Source organism: Habropoda laboriosa, unplaced genomic scaffold (genome assembly GCF_001263275.1).
Source record: "Habropoda laboriosa isolate 0110345459 unplaced genomic scaffold, ASM126327v1 scaffold40, whole genome shotgun sequence".
NCBI classification, from domain to species: domain Eukaryota; kingdom Metazoa; phylum Arthropoda; class Insecta; order Hymenoptera; family Apidae; genus Habropoda; species Habropoda laboriosa.
In genome coordinates this window covers 7,934,924-7,956,425 of record NW_017100231.1, presented here as the reverse complement: position 1 = coordinate 7,956,425, position 21,502 = coordinate 7,934,924, and the positions used below count along the sequence as shown (strand labels likewise).

Sequence of the window (21,502 nt, the reverse complement as noted above, 5' to 3'; positions counted from 1 at the left end):
AATTTTGCGCCAGTTTTTTAAATATTCAGTCTTTTATGTTATTTGTCAAAAATATATTTTCGTTGCATTAGGATATAGTTGCTTTAATCTATAAATTAATATTCGCTCAATTCTTAAATTCTAAAAAATTACTCACAGAAATTCCGGAACACGGCATCGCTTCATTTATGTGTACATTAACCTGTAATGATTTATATGGAAGGTGTGTCCTAAGGAATCCATGATCTGTTAATTATTACTATTTTTCGATTTTTATTGACACTGTCAAAGTTTCGATATTTCGATTAATTTCCGATTAAAATAAATTTCTTCGTCTAAATACTATAAGGTCCAATACAAAATCACGCTAAATTTCCAGATAAAATATTTCACGAAAAGAAAATTAAACGTAAACGTTAAAAAAAAAATGAAACAATTTTCAGTCGATCCTCATTCAGGCATGATTATTCGACAACGTACAAATGTACGAAATAATGACAGAGAAAATGCAATTGAGTTCACCCTTCATTTTTTAAATCACGCTTACAAACTAAAGGTATTAAATGAATATTAAAAATGAAGGAGGAAAAGAAGTAAGTACTTAACGTGTATGTACACAACTCGTGAAGACTTAAAATTAGTATATTAAGACGCCTTTAAAACACGACCCCTGCAATTATATCGAAATCGATAACCGATACTCGAGTCGTAATATATATATATACTACGCTATTAAAAAATCGACCCCCATTCTTATACCCTGAAAACTTACTCTTGATAACTTATTCATCTATTAAGGAGAAATAGGCACATTCGCTCAATACTTTTTCTGTCCTCAAAAACTTTTTTTACGCAATAAATAATGTAGAGGTTAGGTCTGTTGGAAAGCAACAAGGAAAGACCGTACTTTTCAACGGTTTATTTCATTCTAGAAAAGTAATCTTAGAATAACCACCAATGCACTGAAAAGCAAATTATTTACAAAAAAGTTGGCTTATTTTGAATTCGATTCAATTGAAATATTTAATAAGAATTGAAAGAATTGAAATTTGATGATAAATTAGAATCGGAAAAATTCCATGTAAGATTTTTAAAAACGCTAGTTCTCCATATGTCGGTACAACCCCTCAAAAAGAGACGCAAGAAAGAACGGAATTTTCCAACAGAACTAACATTAACCGTTTTACTAATATCAGTGGCAGTAGAAGCGTTGAGTATTCCACTTATTACCTCGAACAGCTCGAAACACAGTTCTCAATATAATAACGAGAAAGAATGTGATCCAATGATTCGTCGGTAACGTAGTCTCGACACCATTTAGCAAAGTCGCGAACTTCTTCCTCGACGTACAATGGCGGCTAACGAGAGGCATTCACACACGTATCATCTCACGTGCAACACTCATCTGTCAGTCAGGCCGTGTTCCAACTCGCACTGCTTGGGACGATGTTGCTCGAACGATCGTTAGCAAAGAGTATCATATTTTTCAATCGAGTCATCCTGACTCTTTTTCTTGGTACTTCGTTCGAATAAATGTTCGAATAATAATATCGTTTACGTTAACCTCTTCAGGGACACACTGACGCATGTGCGTTAGTTTTGATTGAAAATTCGAATATTTGTATTGAAAAAAATATAAAAAAATAGTGAATTCGTTACACAATTTGCTAACACGAAGAACAATTTAATTTCTATCGATTTAAGATGCATAAAATATAAATATATGAAAGATTGGATCATTTTGTTCTAACTTTAAAAAAATTGTGCCTGAAGAGGTTAAGAAAGAGAACGAACGAATGTAGAAATGCAAGTTGGAACGCGGTCTTCTGTTTATCGACTAATTGTAAATAATAATAATTAGAAATTGTATTCTTTTGAAACTCGAAATGACGATTAACTGAACCCTAATTTTTGAAATGTCATAATCAATTTCTAAGGGTTGAAATATTTGACTGTAATTTCTATTGAAAAACGAATAAAAGAATTCTTGATAAAGAAGAATTTTATGGAGTGATTCTACATGAAAAAATAAAACAAAAACCAAGAGTGACGAAATTGTGATAAAGGCCTGGTTCTTTAATTATGATTATTTGAAAAATTGGCCTAAGCGTCCCTGAGGCACGGCACTGACTCTCGCTTTACTAATATAATGTACAATCACTTCATCAAATTTCTGACACATGTTACTCAATAATACCCTTACAATACTTAAAATGTGAGACTTCATGAAATTTTGGACACTTAATATTTGCTAATTTCATTAAGTCAACTGTACACTGTCAGTGAAAAATTTGGAACCACCATATGTACAAGAACATCTTGCTAACTTTCCTATCTATTCTAAATTCATATCTCAGACATTAAAGACACTGACCTCTCTCTCTCTTTCAATAAATATTAACATTACACATTTCATTAACACAATCTTCACTTTCTACCTACAGTCTCTAAACAGTGAACTAACAGTACAATCAAAAAAGAAGAATATAAAAATTGCTTGGCCATCTAAAGTTCACGAAATTAATCCTTCAATTTAGAGACTAATAATTGTCTCGTTTCAAAAGAATACAAACAACCTCCTGTGGCCATTAAGAAGAGACACTATACAAAGGCCACCGTGGGGGAAAAAAAAGAAACGCAGGTACATTTGGTATCGAACAACAATAGATTATAGTCCACCTCGTCTCGAGTAATTTCTAGAGTCCAGGTCAGAGGCTTTGGAACACGGCCAGTCATCACTTCCTGTACACACCACCGGTTGTCTTGGCGAGCCACTCACCTGCAGCAGCCCTGTTACAAGCCTCCTTGGTCTCGTCGCGTGCCTCCTGCCTGTCGTTGCTCGTCGTCGACGCGTCCATCATCTTGATGACCATGCCTCGACCACTCGGTGGCCTGTTCCCGTTCCTCGAGGTGTCTGGAACGTCTCCAGGTCGTTCTACGGTTGGCAACCCTCGCCCCGAGTCCGCCATCGAGCCACGCTGCTGTTCCTGGAGCAAGCAGGCGCTCGACAGCAGGTCCCATTGACGTAGCTTCTCGCGGTCTAGCTCGAACGCCTGCTGCTGTTGGGTCTCTGAGATCGAGCGAACCGGGGGAAGGTTGCCTTCCTCTAAAAAATGATCCCTGTCGTCGGCTGTCGCTTTTCTGTACGCCTCGTTCTGGGCGTCCCATACATAACCACCAGCGTGGATTCGTTCCATAGATAGGCTCTCATAAGTTAGATCATCGATCAGCTGCTGTTCTCTATCCTGATCCTTGTTAGCTCTACGCTTCACGCGAGGTCTGTCTGAAGAGGAGTCTTCCAAACAGTTCTCTCTTCTTAGGATTACACTGTCGTTCACATAGGTTGCACCTCTTGTTACCTTGTTACGTCCTTTTGAGTCTGAAGAGGTTAGTACAGGTCGTTGTGGAGTGTCCAGATTGTCTAGAGACCTGGCGTTTCTTAGGCTGACTCTTCTGAGGCTCTCCCTCCACAGAGAGTCTTGTTCCCATGGATCTTCTGCGGTGAAGTTTGAGGATGGGAGACTATCTGTGGTTAGATTCTCAGGTGGTTCTTCTGCTTGACTAGGCTGCTGCACTGTAGCTACTCTATTGCTTCTGTTCCTCTGCTCTACTAAATTCTGAAGACCCACGTCGTCTAGAAGACCCTCCAGTGACCTGGATCTTCTGTGAGAAGTTTGGGTGCCGTGAATCAATTCAAAGGTGTCTTTGTTATTTGACTGGCTGTTAGACTTATCTCGTAGACCATGGGGATAAAGATTCCTGGTGTTAATCTCTGCTGATGAGATATCAGGCAGAGGATCGGTAGACTTCACTCTTCTAAGTGTGTCAGCTTCATAGAAATTCTTCTTGTCCACAAGATCCACTTTATTGTCTCCTAATAATTGACAGGTGGTCTTCCTGAGTTCTGCAGCTATCCTCCTAGCTTCGTCTATGTCGTCTACTTGAATTTGCCTGGGCAATTGCCTAGATATTGGATTCATAATGCGTCCTATGTCGTTCCTCTTGTTCAAAGCAGAAGCATCGTCTCTCTGATTGTTCAACTGAGGCAGTCTTGACGTGTGTCCAATTGGTTTGGATGAATCAGTGTCCACCACACTACTTACAGTTGCTTGAAGGTCTGAATAATAGTAAGGTGCACCTGACTGTTCACTTTGAGGACGTGGTTCACCAGGTAGATAGGACTGAGGAGCAGGATTGGTTTTCACAGTGGACGTAGACGTTGGATAGTGGCTGGAATCTTGGCTGGAGGAGGATCTGTGATTAGATACCATTGAATATCTGGCTGAATCTTGGCTAGCAGATCTAGAGTGACTTTGGAACCTTTGATCAGAGTATGGACTGGTGTTCTGCATCATATTTGTGACCATATTGTTCCCATGGTTTCCCAGTGAGATGGATCCTGTTGAAGACTGAGCACTGGCAGGTCTCTGACAGGCCATGGAAGTGGAAATGGAGGCAGCTGCAGAGAATAGAGAGTAACTGGAGTCTCTGCTATGAGAAGTTGTTAGTAAGTTATTCTGAGAACCTCTTTGGAGTCTGTGAGTACCATCTCTAGGTTGTTCAATGTCAGATCTAACAGCTGGTGAGCCTCTCAATGGAGAAAAGCTGGAAATATTCTCATAGTGAGCATCTCCAGTGAAGGATTGTGAATGTTGATGAGATGGAGGTAAATCACAGACTCTCATGGAGGGTAAACTACTTGCTGATCCCATTCTGCTAGGTGTACCATACTTGAGAGATTGATCTGAGAGATTGCCAAAGCCTAGGTTCACTTGTCTGGACAAATCGTAGCAGGTAGTCTTCTGAAGCTTGTCCACAACCATCATGTTCTCATTGAACCCATAAATACTGTTGTAACTGAGATCTTTTGCATACAAGTCTACGTTAAAGGCATCTCGAGCCTGCAACTCTTCTAGATACTGATCTAGATCAATACTGGCTCCGTCGAAGCGACTTCCAAGTGACTCTAACTCATCCAAACTGTCCAAAACCTCACAGACTTCACTAACAGGTCTTGTTTTCAATTGCCTATGTCTTGCTTCTTCTTCTGGTGTTCTCAGTTCCACAGAATCACTTCCAGAGGCACTTTCCAGAGAAATTCGACTATCTCTGAAAGTTGAGCTGATAGTAGCATCAGAAAATCTTGATGGAGGTCTGTGAGTCTCTATCTGGCCCATTGGCTTGTTCCAAGACTTTGGAGAGTCTCTATTAGAACTATTGTCCTTCATCACTGCTACTTGAGGCGACACTTTCTTAATTTCCAAGGACTCTTGCATGTCCAGAGAGTCTAAATCGTCCAAAGGAGGTGGAGAAGTAGGAATTGGAGGTGGAGACACCAGTTCACTGTCAGAAGAATCATGCAATTCTGCAATCATGGTCCTACTGGCTCCCAGATAATAAGAAGCAGGTCTGAAAGTGTCTGAGAGACTGAATCTAGGATGTCTTGGAGCATCTATAGAGTCTAGATCCTTTGATGATTCATCATCTGCATCAGAACTGTCTGATTTCAGTGCAGTTAGTATATCAGGAAGATCAGTCCTCGAATCTTCATGATTCCTCTTCTTCAGAGACATCTTTCCAACATCTTTCTCCTCTTTCTCAGACAAATGACTCACCTCCATATACACTGGCTCCATTTTGCTATCTGAAACGCAAACAAACTCATAATGAGGTGTGTCCAATGTGGAATAATCACCAGAATCGTGTTTTCCACTTTCTTCAGTGGGTGCAAGAAGTGAATGGGTCATTCCATTCTGTGCCATCTCCACATAGGAACTCTCTTCGTGTTCCAAATTGGCAAATAAGCTCTCCATGATCTTTGGATTAGGTCTATCGTCGTTTGGATCCAATATAGCTTTCCTAGGTGACATAGGGAGATAATGTTCCTCTGGATTAATGTCTTCTTGTTTCACAGTTGGACTGGTGGTTCCACTTTCCCCAGAGAATCTGTCACCATGAGTTAACAAAGATTCTGTGACGCTTAGTCTAGTACAACTGGGGTTTGACATGATGTCTAGATCCTCTGCAGGAATTGTTTGGTCACATATACTCTCCTTGGAGGATGATCTTTTCTTTCTTCTGAAGGAAACCTCCCTTTTCTTCTTCGTAGTGTCTGTATAGACTTTGTGGTCGTTGATAGGCTCAGGTACAACTTGGTCCGCCTTCATATCCCTCTCATTCTCTCCATCGTCGTTCTTATCCTGTTGATCTAAGTCGCTACCTGTGTCGTATAACAATGCTTCTGAATCGCTGAACACTCCACGATGCTTCACTTCCTGACGTCTACCGTATTCCTGTCTCTGCACCTGTTGAGACTTCCTCTCAAAGTCAGCCAGCAGATCTTTCACCGACTTATTGCTGTCCGTCGAAGCCTGTTTAGCATGGCCATCTTTCCTGTACTTAGAATCCTGAGAGTCCGAATCACCTAGAGCAAAGTTTCTGATTATTGACGACGCCTTTTTCGAACAGTCTAGCTTTGAAACGTGAGCCTCCGTCGCCTGAAGAGGAGACACCTTCAACGGTTCCTGCATAGCGAGCACCTCCTTCACAGGACTAGATCCATCCATGCTCAACTCGAACGAACGTATCCTACACTGCACCAGATTCATGGTCTCCAATTTTCCAACTGTCCTCTCTTCCTTCATCCCTCCTTCCAGCTCTTCTTTAGGCTTGATATACTGATAAGAAAACTCCTTGATCACTTTACTCTCGTCGATATTAGAATCCCAGTCATCTCGCTCCCTCTTAGTGGTCCATTGTACACTCTTCTGAGCTGGCCAGGTCTCATTTACGTATCCAGGAGATCCTGTTGTATTGGACGCTTTGCTGCTATTCTGCTCGACACCGCCGTAAGAAGTGGAAGTCTTCAATATACCAGACGGTTTCTTCTTGAACTTGTCCTCGTCGTACGAACAGCTGTCCAGGTCTTGTTGATCGTTTCTAACGGTAGCTTGCCTTTGTTCAGAGGAACGATACGAAGGAGAACGATCGTTTCTGTGCGCGGAGGGAAAGCTGACCTCCTCGTAGCCGGCGTCTGGGGGTATACCGCCCAGTTCAGGGCTCGTTTGCCGCTCGTTAGACTGACGAACAGCGGTCTGGTTCGTTTGGCGGCCATCCTGGGCCAGGATCCCCGACGCACGATTGTCTCCCGACTGCCTAGGGCTCCTTCCTGCATGCGAGGGTCTGCGCGTGCGCTTCCTCCGGACATCTCCCAGCTCTGAATCGTCCGTTACAGAACAAACACACGAGAGGACGTTCAGTTACTCACGAGTGAGTGAGTCAGTCAGATTAATTACAACAACACCAACCACCCTCTCGGTATGCAAATGTCCACAAGCCAGGGCTACCAACAGAAGCTCGGATCGGTTCTGATCGTTTACGAGAAAAATGACAGTGTGATCGTTGTTCGATAAGCGTAATTGTTTGTGTGAATGAAGTAACTTTTCATATACAGGGTGTCTCAAAAATGGCAACGTAATTTTTTCTCCTATTCAGAAAGATGAAATGGGGAATCAGACGCAGTGGGGGTAATTAGGGTTGTGTTTTACGAAAGTTTGACATGTACAGGGTGTTTCAAAAGTAACAAAGTAATTTCCTTTCTATTTGGAAGAACTTGAAGTAGGGAACTCGTGTGATATTTGAGGAATATTTTAGGCATGTCTTCTCTATGTGGAAGATTTCAATACACAGGGCGTTTCAAAAGTAACAAAGCAATTTTTCCTCTATTTAGAAAATTGTAGTGGGGAATCAAACGTGTGATATTTGAGAATGATTACAGCCTTTCCCTCACATAAGGAAGATTTCAATATACAGGGCGTTCCAAACGTACTGAAGCAATTTTCCTTCTATTCGGAAAATTTTTTCACGTATTTCGTATACAGAGTGCGCATTTTTCGAAACGATTAAAATTCTTCGACACAGGTTAACTGAAATTTTTTCATTTCTTTCAATTTGTACCTGTTCCTTTAAAAAACACTCTGTATACGAACATCAGTCTAACCAAGACAGAAAAGAAAGTAACACCACCGTTTCACGATTCTGCAACGATCAGTGAACCAATCCGAGGTTCGTGTTCCTCTGTCATTTTACAATGACAAAACACGCGTTTACGAGCTGGAAGGCAAATGGCGCCTCTACGATAGTGTGTTAGTGATATAATTCCTCGGCATGCCATGCTGACCCACATCTTGCAAAGTAGTACGGCTCTATTTAGGGGTGTTAGGGACTCGTAACGGACGGTAGTCGCTAGTTAAATTTCCAAAGGTGTTAATCGTTTCCCATTCACCAGTCAGCCCAGACCCACAACAGCAGCAAAGAGAAGGAGCCCCAACGGAGAGAATATGTGTGTTTGCAGATATTTCGCTCATAGATATACTTTTTTTTTTACGTTTTATACTTTCTTTTTCCCTATCTTTCAGCGTTTTCTTTCACCTTTCTCGAAACATCCTCGCTATCTACAAATTCGGTCTACAGCCCAACCATCTCTCGACACGAGGGGCGGCTTGGCGATAGAAGAGAAGAACAGCCATAGAAAGAGAGGGGAGAGCACAGACGAGGAAGATTCAAACGTTGCCGTCGTTGTGTACGTCGCTAGAACATATGCTTCTTTTTTCTTTTTTTCTCAATTTATTTATTCGTTCCTTTTTTATTTCGATCTCTTTAGGCATGTAACACTCGTGTGTCTTAGTTTTAATTGAATTAACTTTAATTATTAAGAGTAGCTGGGATTCGTGATGCACACAGATTAATACGACTCTCGAAAAATTGAATCAAGGCACTTTATTTAGAGAAAATTGATATTTAAAAAAATATATGTATATATAGGTATATATAAAAATCATGTCATGCGCATATCAGCGTATTTGCTCGTTCATAGTACGAAGAAGGTCTTTGGTAACGTGTCTCTAACGCGACCTCTCGACTCGTGCAAAAAACACCATACAAAAGCAGTTCTTTTTTTTTTCGTTTTTTTTTGGGGAGGGGGGGTTCTTTTTTCAAAGGTTTTATTTCGCAGAACACGTAAGTACGTCGACCGTGTTAGAGCGGTTATTATACGTTAGGTTAGAGTTTGCTATCGTTCTTAGTACAGTACAGCTATCTACTTAGAGTTCTTTCAGTCGCAAATGCAGCTCGTTCGTGGGACCAAAATTAACATAATAATCTTATTTCTACGAATTCTACGAATTTATTGAAATTGTTTAAGAAATATTTGGTGTTTAACGTATATTATTTCGAAGAATGTGTTCCAATGTTTCAAACGTTAAAAAACATTCTTTAGAATAATATTATTGACACCCGTACGATTTCCAAACAATTTTCGTCGTTAAGAGTATAATTCACTGGATATTATTCAGTTTACAGTCTAAACTATAACTATGCAAAAAAAAAAAAAAGAAAACTTATTCATCTTCTTTTACAGTTCGACTGGCCAATGTCAGTGAAAAAATAATTACATCTACCCCCATGCGAATTACTGTACAGGACGTTTCAAAATTTCTTGTATGAAAATAATTCGAAGATATGAAATTAAATTGCATCTCATACGATATTTCGATTTCGAGAAAATCGATTTTCTCGAAGGCGAAACTTCGTGTAAAAAAATTTATTTCACTCGTTTCAACTTATTTTCGTATTTTTCCGCCACCAATTACTATACACCGTGTATATATAGTAATAAAATCATTAGTTAAGAAAACGAGAGTCATCCATCTTTAAAAATGGCGTCATTATTGATTCACGAATCACTTATCAAACATGGCTGCCAGGGCAGTCAAACTACAATCGATAATCGAACCACTCAAATATGGCCGACATTCCAGTCGAACTGTCAAAGTAAAAAAAAAAAAAAAAAAAAGAAACTTATATAGAAAAGAACTATGGTCCCACGAATAGCCAAGTAACGTAATGGGTGGCGCAGATAAAACCAGACCCAAACGCAAAATACAGGTTTTTATTTGGTAATAATATATACCTAACATTTCTGTTGAATTCGATATGGTAGAGAGGTTCAGTGAACTCATGCGCATGCGCGACAGCGTTGAATAATATCCAACGCGACGTGTCAAGTGGAAATACGAAATATAACCTTAAAACTGTATTTTTCGTTTGAGACTCGTTTAACGTGCATCAACCAGTATAAGCCACAACTCAGATAATAAGTTCAGGCGATGTGTCCCTACCTTCGTCGTCGCTGGAATAACTGTTGTATCGCGAAACGTTGGCGACAGTGCGGCGTCCGTCGGTGCTCTTGCTGCGTACGTGCGGCCGATGACCGTCCTCCCTTCGCCGTGAGTGACGACCCTCTGCGACTGAGGCTTCATGGGCAGCGAGCTCAAGCAACGCCTGCTGCTTGTAATAGGTAGACAACTCATTCTGAGTCCGGCCTCTGTTTGCGGAAGCCGATGGCTTCCGGGTCAACGGCGACTGCAGCATCCGCTGCTTCCATTCAAGCAACCGCTTCATCGACTCCTCGCGCTGTAACCACACGCACTTTTCTCAACATTTCACAAATCATTCTCGTACGAACTTTTTCACCGACACTTTTTCAATTGGAAAGAAAAATTTTCCACCTACAATTTTTCACTGCAGTTTCAAATAAATTTAGAAAATTATATTTTAGGCTGTACAATCTTCTGTACATGTCAAATTTGAAATAAATTTACGATAATTAGCTACACTTCGAATTGAAAACCTAACTTACAAAAAATTTTTATTACAAAGAAGATAATTTGAAAAGTAACATTGTATTTTTTAAAACAACGACTCCACTTTTATTTCAAATTAAAAGTTTCCTTTCGTTATAAATTTATAACCTAACCTAACCATACATTCTATTCCCTTCGATTCCTTAAACAAGCTAAACACAAGCTTCTCAACCTGCTCAAAAAATTCAAATGCATTCACTAAGAAGTGAAACGATTAACCTATAAAACATACCAAAGAACAAAGTTTTCAAAAGTAATCCAGGAAAGATAGATAAAACAATGAAGACGATACGATTTCGAAACACGAACAAAAAGTATATATATTTATGTATATGTACATATATACAAGGAAGTCACGAAGCTCCACGTTCGAGGTAACCGTGCTCGCACTCGCGGCGTCGATGACGCGATCGAACGGATCGCAGTGAAAGCAGAATCTCGGAACGCGATGTGACTTAAATGCAGGTACTACAGAGCGCAGGTTGCACCTCCGCATGAATCATCTTTCTTTTTCCTGCTCGGCCTATGAATTGTGCTGTCCGTCAACCGGCAAGCCAACACGGTTTACGATTACGCAGTAGAACGAGAATTGACGATTTATGAGTCATCTCTTGCCGAGCCTCCCCATGCTCGCCTTTGGGAATTTGTAACGCGTTCCTGCGTGTCGTCGGTATCTCAAGAGTGCCCTTTCTACGCGCGGACAAATCGGAGACGCAACGCAGAGATTGTGAACAAGGTTTTATGGTATTCAAAGGGAGATTCACATACCAAAACTTGAATGTAAATATTTGGGAAGGTGTATTTTCGTTTTGAAGCGGAAAATATTGACTAGTTGCTGTGTGAAAATATGTTTAACCACGAGCGATGGTTACTTTAGTCATATATCGATATTTGTACAAGTTTAATTTCAACATTTTATAACGGAAGTTTTGAGTTAAACGAAAAATATTGTACAATAGATATTGGAATGTTTGTTAAAAATGTGACGTTTTTAAAAATTGATAAATAAATTCAGTGTGAATGCGGATATTTTTCTTTGAGGCTTAAACAAATTTTGAAGTTCCTAACCTATAAATGTAACTAGGAATTCCTTCGTACTTCGTTCAATTACGAATAGAATGTTTTACACGAGAAAGTGTATGTTTGTTAGCAATTTATGTTGCTATATACACTGTCATAAACTCGTTTCCAAAAGTATGTAGCACTTGCAAAGGTTATGTAACTGACATTTCGATCTGTGTTGCTACATTCTACCGTTCAAGGTTATGTTAATTGACGTCACAAAGCACTACTTTATTCATGTTGATGTCTAAAATATCAACATGTTTAGGGACCGCTAACATTTCAAATGTAAATGCAACTGAAATATTAATAACTCCTCAATTAAATTATCAACATGTGTAAACATTAAGCCACTATAACTATAAAATTATACCCGTATTAAACAAACTACCCCACACTCGCATTTACAATAAGAAAATCTAACCTAACCAGTTAAAACTCCTACCAATTTTTAGGTACGCAGTAAAAAAAATTCAATTTCCGACTGATAAACGAACCCATCGATTTATAGGTTAACCTAGAATCACATATTACTCTCGCAGCTTCTACTTACCTTCTACAAAACGGAAATGCACAACGAAAATCGAATCCTAAAACTATATCACAGTCCGATCACAATTTACAACAAATTAACCTGACAACTTCTCACTGGAATTGCGATAATGTACCAACCATATAAACCGCCACATGCCACTTTGTCAAACATCGAAACGTAACTGAACGAACTTCTAACCGACAAAACGACTCCCACTAACCTGTTGTATCTTTCGCTCACCATCCCGCGAGTCCTGTTCGGAAGATCGTTCCCCGTAGTCGTCGTCGTCGGCGTCCAACGCGGCTGGATGCCTGGTCCTCGGTAGGCGTGCGGACGCCGACCTGCAGAACTGTTGCTGCTCGTTCCATCGTCTGGCGGCGGCGTGAGGAGCGTGGCACGCTTGGCCCACGTGAGCGCTCCCCTGGCCCGTGTGACTCGCCGGCCTGCCGCCCCACCCTATAGCCGACTCGTATTCTCGTGAAATTCTTCGCGGCATCGTCCCATCCTCTGTCATATGACTCAGCATTTCACGGCTACTCGACTCATAGCTCTTCTCACGCAGCGAACGCCTCAGCTTCGCCTCGCTGCTGTTCATCCTGCGCACCAATAGGCAAATATCGCGCGCGTTCTAGCTGAGTAAGTAGTAATTTTCTTACAGGAAGTTGGATGCTCGCGTGTTCGTGTTCTCTCTTTCTCCCTCTACCTCTTTTTGAGTGCGCGTAGATGTGAAGTGAGGTTAGATGAAAATGTAGATTGTATCGATGTGAAACTAACTGTATTTAGTTCTACTGTATTAATATAGCGACCAAAGTAGCTGTCTAGTAAAATTATTGGAATTTATAACGATGCCGTTTCTGGAATTTTCTATGGATTTGTGTAGATTAAAAATATCTCCAGATTTTGTACTCTCGAAACTGATATCTATCCGTGGATATTTAAATCAGCTAAATATGGTTAGGCATAAAAGCGATTCTGTGTAACTAAATTTGTTAGAGTTTCGACCTTTTCTTATGATGTATGTAGATGTTTCAAAGTTCATCTTTTATTCACGAAAAGGGATATAGAAAGGTGTATCGATACATTAGCATCTTTCTTCTTGTAGGAATTTCATTCGTGTACATTTTCTTGAACAGCAATAGCAAGTAGTACCTCCAGGAACATGTCTATATGTACACGATGCTATTATTGTAAGGATATTGTAAGACACGGATGGCATTTCTTGCAGATAGGCATTATCGATTTTCAGTTAGGTGAATGCAAGTGCATCTAGTCGCATCTCTGGTGTGGGAAAGTGTATTGACATTTCGATATTTCTTTTTTAGTGGTAATGAAATGACATTCTCCAACTAAATAAAATTCCGCTACACAAACTGTATCTAGAATTTAGATTCAAAGTAATATAAAAATTTTGAAATCCTGTTTTGATATTTTTAAATGTAATTTTATATAAAAAGCAAAACATTCGAATCGAATATAAATTTTCGAATTAAACTCTGAAAATCAGCCAATTAAATTTGAATATTCAAATTTAATTCAAAATCAAACGAACAAATTTAAATTTTCGACAAAGAAGAATTAAAACAATCCTATGCATGCATTTCTTTGTAGGGAGAAACAAGTCTAGAGAAAAGACTGACGGGCAGTGACTCACTCGGTATGCCTCTGTAGCGATTGGTGCGGCATCACGTGCTGCTGATGAACGTGTTCGCGTTGTCCCCGCCTCAGGCCCGAGCAGGAAGCTTCCGGCAGCGTTGCTATTCTACTTTCGTCGCTTCTGTCGCGGGTACCCGTTGCTTTCGATGGCATTGTCGCGCGGGAAAGTGATTGGTTCCTTTGTTGCTGATGATGTTGAGGCGTCTGATGGAGATAAACTGCGGACTGCCGCATCTGTGCCGCGTATCTATACCAAATATAAACCGTATTGCCTTCGATATTGTGAAAAAAAATTAAGAGAGCAAACTTTTAAGACACTTTTGGCTAAAAGAATATGTGTGCGAACATAAATGGAGTGTTTCCTTTGGATATGGAGGTTTCGTGATTAAGTGAAGATTACTGGTGATTTATTGGATGAATCTGACGAGTGTTAGCAGATTATTTGAAGTTATTATATGATGAGATTGAAATCAAGTTACTTTTACTTTCCTTCACATCAGAAGTGTAACGAATCATAAAATTCCATTTCTTATGTTCTTTTCATGTTGCATTAGAAGAGAATTTTACCTTTCTTCGGAATAGAAGTATCCATCGTTTGCAGCGTCCGACGGAGTGACTATGTCTAAACTCGATTTAGGCCTTTGTGGACGCCTCTGTTGGTTCACTGTATCCTCACACTGCAACGGCATCTGCTGTTGAGGCTTTCTGGTCGCCTCGTACTCCAAGAAGTCCGCGCTGTGCGGTCGCGGTGGTGGCTGCGCCCTCGGTTGCCTCATTATTGGCACTGAATCAAACAAGAATAACAGTTTTCTTAGTACTTTCACAACGTTCAACACCAATTTGTAGAGGAAACACTGGTTACAATCACATTTTACAAACACCCTCTTTTATCTTACATTCTACTTTTGTACTTATACTTATTATTTGAGGTTAAGAAGCCAATTTAGAAGCAAAGATCTGATTATCTAGCAAAAGAAAATGTTTCTCTGTAATAAAAGTAATTTCTAAAATTACTCACTCCACAACCATAATCAGATAAATCAATTTTCCCAAAAAATACTTTCTCAAATCCTTCTGAAACCCCGTGACAATATTCAAAAACGAAACTACTCACCGTTAGATGGCGCGACGGGAGAGAGAACCTGCTGTTGGTACTGTTGATGCTGTTGCGTATACAATGGAATCGGTATCGGCGCGGGAGACGAGCCTTTCGTGTATCCGACGGGTCCAGCCGGCCTCTGATATAACTGAGGTGCTCCATAAACTTCCTCATAGTCACCATTCCCCCCCCTACTAGATCTCGGTTTCGCCGCGCTTCGCCCATAGGTGTCAGGTGTGCGCCTCTCGGTCTGCACTTGACCGTAACCATAATTCAAGCCAGACTTGTCCGTCCTGAGACTCTGTTGCGACGGCTGACTCATCCTTGTCCCGTATATCATGCTGCTTCTATCGTAATCGGACATAGGGCTTTTACTGGTCACTGTCACATCAGGCGATACCGGTGACTTTCTGTAATCTGGATCGGGAGACGGTGTCGAATACTCAGTGGATCCATCTGTCAGTCTTCTTGGCTTTGGAGGAGCATTGGCGTAGATCGGTTGACCAAACTTTCTGGGCATAGGCTGAACAGTTTGCACGTTGCTGGCTGTTAAATGTGACTGAGACTGCTGTGGCTGAGCAACATGCTTATGCTGATAATTCTGGTGATTCTGATTGGTACTCTGATGTGACAGATGTTGATGAAGCAATGCTTGGTGCTGATGAGAGTGGCCTTGCATTTGTTGAGCAGCGGGTATCAATTGGCCGTACTGCTGCTGTTGCTGATGCTGTGACGTACTGGGTTGACCATAAGGAGGAGTTTGTTGCTGAATCCAACCGTTTACCATTGGTTGTACATCGTTGATGTTATTGTTACCAGCGTTGGGAACGATGCTATTGTTGTTATTGGTGTTATTATTGTTCCCATTGTTGGTGTTGCTGTTGCTGTTACTGCCGCTGAGGTTAGGGAAGGAGGCAGTGTTCACGCTGTTCGGACTGGAGTTGTTGTTGGACGCGTGGCTAGGGTCGTCACGTGATTGGAAACCATGGAAACCAGAATCGCTGTCGTCGGCGCTCTGATTCAAGATGGAAGATATGGAGGACACGCTTGGACGAGCGCTGCGCTCGCCGTCTTGCTGGCCAGCTATCTCTATCACTACTGCTGCTTCACCAGCTCCACTAAAGTAAATTCAATTTCTTTTTCTTATTATATTTTTCATTACAACTGAAATATTTGTTTTTTTTTTCTTTTTTGTTGGATTAATAGTATTTTTGTTTCGAACATAAGACAATAACGCCTTCGATAATTTCTCAGTATTTATTCAGATTAAATAACGGTTAGAAACACTGAACTCTTCATAGTATGTAGGCATGACTCATTGTCCGTCGACTTTGAACTTCGGACGCAGGTGGCTAGAAGGGTCGCTCGGTTGAAGCAGTTCCGAGAAATGGTGTAAGGGCAACCACGTAAACATTTGTCGAAGCATTACTGTATCGTATTTATGTACATCGGTCGTCACAAATAATACGTGGCCCACAGTATATTTCAACGTGTATCATTCAAAGATGAATACTCTATTTATCAATCCAATTAGTCTCCTCGTACTGTACGCTAATGAGCGCTCGAGAAGCAAGACGAGAGTAATCTCACGAACAAACAGACGACACTAAGAAATGGTTAATTCGTGGTAAATGGTTAATTCGAAGGACCAATGTGCAAATAAAGATCTCTGGATTCTAGTTTCTTGAAGCGAAAGAGGATTTCGTCCCAGGCCACCAGGTGCTAACTTTGAGAATACGCACAAACCGCGCTCGTAACTAAGCAGTGGGGGGCGCGGTTGGCACTACATAGCGTCTTAGAAAGCTCGCGTAACGTAACGCGAGTAGAGAGAATCAGTAATGGCTGATGACGCCAATCGATAAATGTTAGGTTTAATTGTGAAAAATATTGATATTAACGCGGTGCATAGAATAATATGCCTAATTGTGTATGTTTCAATTAACATGTATAAGATAATTTTAATATTACAACCTAACCATACTCTGGGAAAAAACAAACTAAACCACAAAGGGAATGCGTCGGCCAGGGAATCAGGCTGGCAAACGAGATACGGTCGTTTCGCAGTTTTTCCACGAAGCAACGACAAACTACTACTACTACCTCTGAAGTTTATCCACGGACAACTTCGAGAAAGCAAACGGACGGAAACGAGGTGCACAGCGATCGAAAACAGAACCTGCTCGTTCTGGATACCCGCGAATACTTTTCTGTTCAAGTGAACACGGATAGTTCGCCGGAATTTCTGTGTGCAAGGAAACAAAGCGAATTTCCCGGATCGTTTGTTCGAACAGGCATGGCTCCTCGTTTGACTCAGGCTCGCGTCTAATTGCACACGGCAAATGGCTCGATTACACGTTGCATTCTAGTTGAGGGGGGGGGAGTTTCATTTCGGGGAATTTGTTGTTGGTTTGTGAATTTGTGGTGTGTTGGTTCGCCTGATTGAAATCGAAGTTTCAAGTTTGAAGTTCGGTGTGGAATAATACGCTGGTTTAACGGACTGTAGTTTTTAGATTAACGAAGAATCGTGGATTTATCGAAAGTGCGATAGAATGGTTTTGGTAATTAAAAATTGAGCGATTGAAGGGATGCTGGGTAATGAGGTATTAATCCAGGCATTAATGAATGTATAATCGCGTTAAATTCGTATTGTTCATTGTTTCTCCTGGGACAAACCGATTGAACTCTTTATCGGTTGTCGCGTCAAGTATTTACAAAGGAATATACAGGGTGTTCTTAATATGGATATACTTAACCATATTAACGCCTAAATTACTTTTCTTTTTTTTTTACGTTAAACGATCTTAAAGCTATCTAACGAATTATTTACTTTCGCACGGCGTTAAAGTATATTTTTTTTCAAACTTTTTATTTATTTATTTTTTTAAATGTAACATGGTTACTTACGGGCTTGGATCCTGAAGAAGAGTGGCCAAGGTTAACGCGTTCACCCACTGATTCATGCTTTCGCGACTGTCCGCTGCGAAATGATAGGTCCTCATGTTCGCGTGTTCTGCTTTGAACGCGAACTTCCGGTTAACTTTATCCTCAGGCTTGCATACGGTGACTCTGTACGACGGTAACAATATCGAGCCTAACAATTTTTCCTCCTCCGGACCTGGAAAATTATTTTAAAAAATTTCACGTTCATTTTGGAAAGTTAAAAAGTTGAAATTTTTTAAAATTGATAGATACAGCCTTTGTAACGTGAAAATAAATTTCTTCGGTATAATACAAAACTTCTGACTTTCGTCTAGAAATTTTGGATTTTAATAACGAATACGTTTGCAAGTTTAAGCAACTCGTAAGAAGAAACGACAAGATTCAATTCTATCTTATTTTGGGACATAATAGAATCTAATGTATAACATAAGGAATACTGGGTAATTGAATTTTCCAACTTCTCCGAATATTATCAGAATTTGGAAAAATTTTCTCATTTCACCTTCGTTATCACACTAATAGTGCACTGCTGTTGCTTCATTATGTGCGTGAACTAATACAAATTCTAAATAAAACAATAGAGCGTATACAGGCAAACATAATAAGGAAATCTTTGAATAATATTAATTATACATATATTATTACATTTAATTTTATTAGAAAATTTGAATACTCTTTTAAACTTAATCACAATAAGTGTTACTTTTAGATAATTCTAATCTATCCTATACCATTTCATTCTATGATTCTTCCAACTTCCTCTTTTTATACAAAAATAAATAAATTTGGCTATCTTCAATTCTACTGTTTACTGTAGAAAAATAAATTAAAAAACCTCACCACCGTCATTAATTTTACTATAATTATTCAGCTCAGTCCTCTGTCCTGACTATTTAATAACACACAGAGTCGTAACTTTATTCCCTTAAAGCTCTGCGTCAAGTAATTTGTCCACATTCAGTGAGTCAAATACAGGAAACCTTCTGGAAGCTCCTACTGAGTACTCTTCAGCGTTAAGATTAAACGATCTCCAGAAGATCATGCCGTCCGCCTGAATTCACTTTGCGCCATGCCAGACGAGACTCTGTACTACATAAGAAAAGAAGAAAGGGAAAGAGAGAGAGAGAAGCTTACGTCGAAAGCTGGGAAAAAAAGTCGGGGCAAGAGGGTCGAGGTCCTCTCGTTCATTAACGAGAAATATTCATCTGAGTTCCTGGCTGCTTCCGTTGTGAAATCCACGCGTGAAAGGAGATTCGAGGGCGAACAGGGTGGCGCGAGTACTACGTACTATCGCTACATACAATAGTTTTTCGATAACTATGCGAGGTTAGTTGTAGTGTTCCACGTTTTGTTCTTTAATTGTGCATTGTTCTATAAGAAACTTAAAACTGACCCTAGTGTGTGTAACAATGTGAATGATTTTTATGGAATTATCAGAACAATCAAAATGACCTAACCTAAAAGCTACATTAATTGATAATAGTGCATTGTTTGAAATTTGATTACAAATTCAATGGAAAATACAAACAAATGTTACATTATATGTATTGTGCTGAGATTAAAATATTTAGAGGTTACGTAAACGAAAATATCGTTATTGAAATTCCTTTGTGAATTATAATTCTCGTTTACAAATTCAGTTCTTTTCCCCAAAAAACTTCGACTATTCTCAAAACGACCATCGAATTGGTTAACAACCACTGGTGACTTTCGTCGAACAGCGAAGAAGCACTCGATCCGACATCCATCAGAAAAATGGCGCGCGGTAATGCCCGGTGACGTGGACAAATGCGACAGGAAATCATTTCACAGGGACGGCAGCCTGACAAATCGAAAAGGTTCAATTCGAATGCATCCGAAAGCCCTAACGCCATTGACATGCGTTAGTCCGTGTTCAGCCTCCGCGTGGACATAAATCACGTGACACACCACGGACAGAGGAGGAGAAGGAAGGAGATAAAAAGTGTTATAAATTTTGGCACGAACCGTGGAACGAACGTACATATGTATGTAGATACATACATCAGGAAACGTGTAACATGAGAGAAAAAGGATTTTTATAAAATGTAGGAATTTTCAAGTGTTCGTACCTAACCTATTTCACGGGAAAGTTATTTATCATTGTTTTTAATCTCTGAGTAAACAACAAATTTAGTGTAATTTGTAACAACTGTGCACGATTGTGACTTAAGAACGTTAGTTCTATTGTATTTATGATAGAAAAAAGAATTGTCTTAGGGAACAAGTATTTTTAAGGAAAAGATTTAGTAAATTTTGAATTTGGCGCGCTGATATCGATGTGTCTATTGATCAGATGGCGCGATGATCGATGCTCACGTTACCGGACGCCGTATTCCCTACTGTATTTATTTGTGCAGTGGCGTTTTATATGTTACTCAATTAATAGAATACATGTTATTACAGTGCAAGTTAAATAAACTATTAATTTGACGAGTGAATCAATTTATGAAAAGTTTTCCTTAGACACTGCGACGTGTGCCTTGTATACCTGAACGTACAATAAAAACGTTCAAAGAATGTGTTGTAATCATTGGTGTAAAGTTCCTGTGAATTTTAATAATTGTTTTAAACATTATTATTTGTTTAACTTAACAAGAATGTTTAAAAAAAGTGTTATAATACATTGAGTATGTAGTGTAGAGTGTGTCTAGTGTAGTTCGTCGGTATAAATTGTTCACCGCATAAAATCGTAATTTCAATTCAAGGGGATAATCTTCATTTTCATGCAGCAAATTAATCTTGTATGACTAATGTTACACCATAGTCGATGAATTGATATAGCAGGTGTTGAATACGTAACTGTCAGACTAGATTTCGTTGCTTGAATATTTTATTAATAAAAATTTATCGCAGTCGTTACTTTCTCATTTTTTAACCGTATACACGGTTCATTATTTAACCAGTAACTTTGTCGTGAAAACTCTTTAAAAATATATAACCTTAGTGCTTCAGAAATCGCGAATGCAACTTGATAAGTAGGTTAGAAAATCTAAAACTAGAAAATGCAGATTGATGAACCTAACCTAGAAATTAAAAGTGCAGGAAAGTAATGGAGTGAAGGAAAAAAAATTGCTGTAACTGAAACATTATAAATGAACGTGACATACAATGACGCTAATAGTAGGGCCGAGACTTTAATAGCTCTCTCGTTCGACAATAATCACCGATACAGGGTGCAAATATTAAAATCCGCATTAAACGAGTTCACGGTTAGTTGGAGCAAAACGCAACGGTAAATTAATTTATACCGGTGGAATAATAACCCAGACGCGCATTGTTTCCATTGTACGTTCAACACATAATATCGCGTTAATTAACAACGCCGTGCAGGGCCCCACGTGAATGACGGGCTGGTTTCGTTCGGGTAAAGGAGAAAGGGCGCATATATCGCGACGAAAATCAAGCGACCATTTTGCGACTGAAGCACGAACAAGACAATTTGAACTCTCTAAATATGTTTAACAAAATTTTAATCGTACGATAAGTTATCAAAAGTAATTTTACGGTAGA

General features: G+C 39.7%; 1 protein-coding gene across 1 annotated transcript in view; it reads right to left on the bottom strand.

The window, feature by feature from the left end:
* The window catches only part of LOC108571626, a 242,828-nt gene that overhangs the window by 60,082 nt on the left and 161,244 nt on the right, over nt 1-21,502 (bottom strand). The window contains exons 5-11 of the mRNA XM_017933705.1: nt 17,936-18,146; nt 15,047-16,149; nt 14,500-14,716; nt 13,931-14,179; nt 12,500-12,875; nt 10,158-10,452; nt 2,759-7,195 (exon numbers count right to left, since the gene is read on the bottom strand). Of these exons, the coding sequence (XP_017789194.1) occupies nt 2,759-7,195; nt 10,158-10,452; nt 12,500-12,875; nt 13,931-14,179; nt 14,500-14,716; nt 15,047-16,149; nt 17,936-18,146 (6,888 nt within the window). The remainder of the gene's footprint in view (nt 1-2,758; nt 7,196-10,157; nt 10,453-12,499; nt 12,876-13,930; nt 14,180-14,499; nt 14,717-15,046; nt 16,150-17,935; nt 18,147-21,502) is intronic.